The 1,790-nt window shown below is 34.4% G+C and overlaps 1 protein-coding gene across 1 annotated transcript; it reads right to left on the reverse strand.

Moving 5' to 3' along the window:
• Nucleotides 1-773: 773 nt before the first annotated feature.
• On the reverse strand, nt 774-1,589 carry LOC132610888 (uncharacterized). Its single transcript, XM_060325295.1, has 2 exons — nt 1,292-1,589; nt 774-1,167 (listed from the first exon to the last, which is right to left on the reverse strand). Exons 1-2 carry the CDS (start codon nt 1,408-1,410, stop codon nt 942-944), a joined length of 345 nt encoding a protein of 114 aa, XP_060181278.1. The 5' UTR covers nt 1,411-1,589; the 3' UTR covers nt 774-941.
• Nucleotides 1,590-1,790: the final 201 nt, after the last annotated feature.

Raw genomic sequence — 1,790 nt, forward strand, 5'->3', positions numbered from 1 at the left:
CTTGAATCTTCAGAATGAAAATCTAGGAATTATTGTCTTTGATACTATAATACTGCTATTAAAGAAGGAGATCTTGTCAAGCACACTAAATCTCTGACGGGAAATTGTAATTATAAGTTAAATTATCTCACCTGCAGTTTGATGAAAGTAAAACATGAAATAATAGAAATCAACATGTATAGTTTATACATTGATAGTCTAAAAGAATATGGGCAATTAGCAGGAATGCTCCTTATTCGGGGTGGTCTTTAATTTTTGCCCCTTAAATTGCTGGTCTTTAATTTTTGTCCTTTCGCCTAGAATACCTTGAGGTTCTGGGTTCGAACCCCGGCTCAGGCACAAAAATAACAAAAAAATTCGCAAGGCAATGCGGCATAGGTTGCCTTAAGGCATAACTAAAATTCTGCCGAATCCGGCAGAGGTTGCCTTATAAGGAAAACTTTTAGTTATGCCAAGGCAACCTCTGCCGGAGACGATATAGGTTGTCTTAAGGCATAACTAAAGTTACGCCAGATCCGGCATAGGTTGTCTTATAAGACAGACTTTTAGTTATGCACAGATTTTTCCCAAAGCCTTGCCTTGCGATTTTTTTTTTTTACTAAGCGGGGGTTCGAACCCAGAATCTCAAGATATTTTCGACTACTTTTTTAAGCGAAGGACAAAAATTAAGACCAGCAATTTGAGGGACAAAAATTAAAGACCACCCCCAAAAGAAGGGCAATCCGCGCCAAAACATGAAAGAATATCTACAACTACCGGGTTACTTAAAGATGATTAAAAATAATTATTCATGATAAGTACTGAAACTAGTTACTCCTATCTGAAAATTAAGACAGGCTATCTGATATAACATATAAAATTATACTCTTACTTTACACTTTACACTTTACACTATCAATATATATATAAGTTAAATTCAAAATGATAATAATAGCAAGGGTTTAGGAAGAAGAAGAGGATTCAAACTTGTAGTGTTTATCAATAGCAACAAACACATCCCAGGTACAACTGAGTCCTTTGGGAATAATGACAAGATCCCCTGCTCCAAACTCCACTGATGATGTTTCTGTTGTGTTCTTTGGATACACTTTCACTTTGCCTCTAAGCAAATAACATGTTTCTTCTGCATCAAATTTCAATTGATATTTCCCTGGTGAACAACCCCATCTGTTTCATGCATAAAAAGAGAAAAAGCAAAAACTCATGATCAGGCTTACTTCTTTAATGAAATAGAGACAAAGTTATAAACCAAAAACAACAACAAAGGAAACATAATCTATGTGTTACTTACTTAGGCCAAGATTTTATGCCTAATTCAGAGAGCTGGGATTCTGAAGGGTTTTTCTGGACAATGATTTTTAGATTTGATGGTGAACAAGAGTTTGAGTTGACGATGGATTGAGCATCCATGAAGAAAAGAAACAAGGAAATAATTATGAGGAGTAATTAGAGTGACACTTCAATGTACTAAAATGCCAAGTTTTTTATGAGGTAAAGGAAGAATCTTTTACTGGGGAGAGAACATAAGATATGAGATGCTTAAATTTAATAATTAAAGTATAAGAGAGTTGTTCTCTCAGAGACAAACGGTTTTATAGGGTTGATTTATCGGATCATCACTTAATCACTAATAGTTATTATCATAAAGTTAACTTTTTTTTAAAATTTTATTTTCCTTCAATAAAAAAAAAGGTGATATTTAGAGATAAAAACTACTGCAGTTGAGTAAAATCAACTCTAATTATATACACTCTTCCCCAAAGCTCTACCCCCACCTCCCTCGCCGTCAC

The sequence above is a fragment of the Lycium barbarum genome, chromosome 9, assembly GCF_019175385.1.
Source record: "Lycium barbarum isolate Lr01 chromosome 9, ASM1917538v2, whole genome shotgun sequence".
NCBI lineage: Eukaryota > Viridiplantae > Streptophyta > Magnoliopsida > Solanales > Solanaceae > Lycium > Lycium barbarum.

Bases quoted from the DNA above. Each gene is read 5' to 3' on its own strand.
- LOC132610888 (XM_060325295.1), bottom strand. From the start codon at position 1,410: ATGGATGCTCAATCCATCGTCAACTCAAACTCTTGTTCACCATCAAAT. The intron at 1,168-1,291 runs GTAAGTAACACA...TGCATGAAACAG, and splicing joins GGCATAAAATCTTGGCCTAA to ATGGGGTTGTTCACCAGGGA.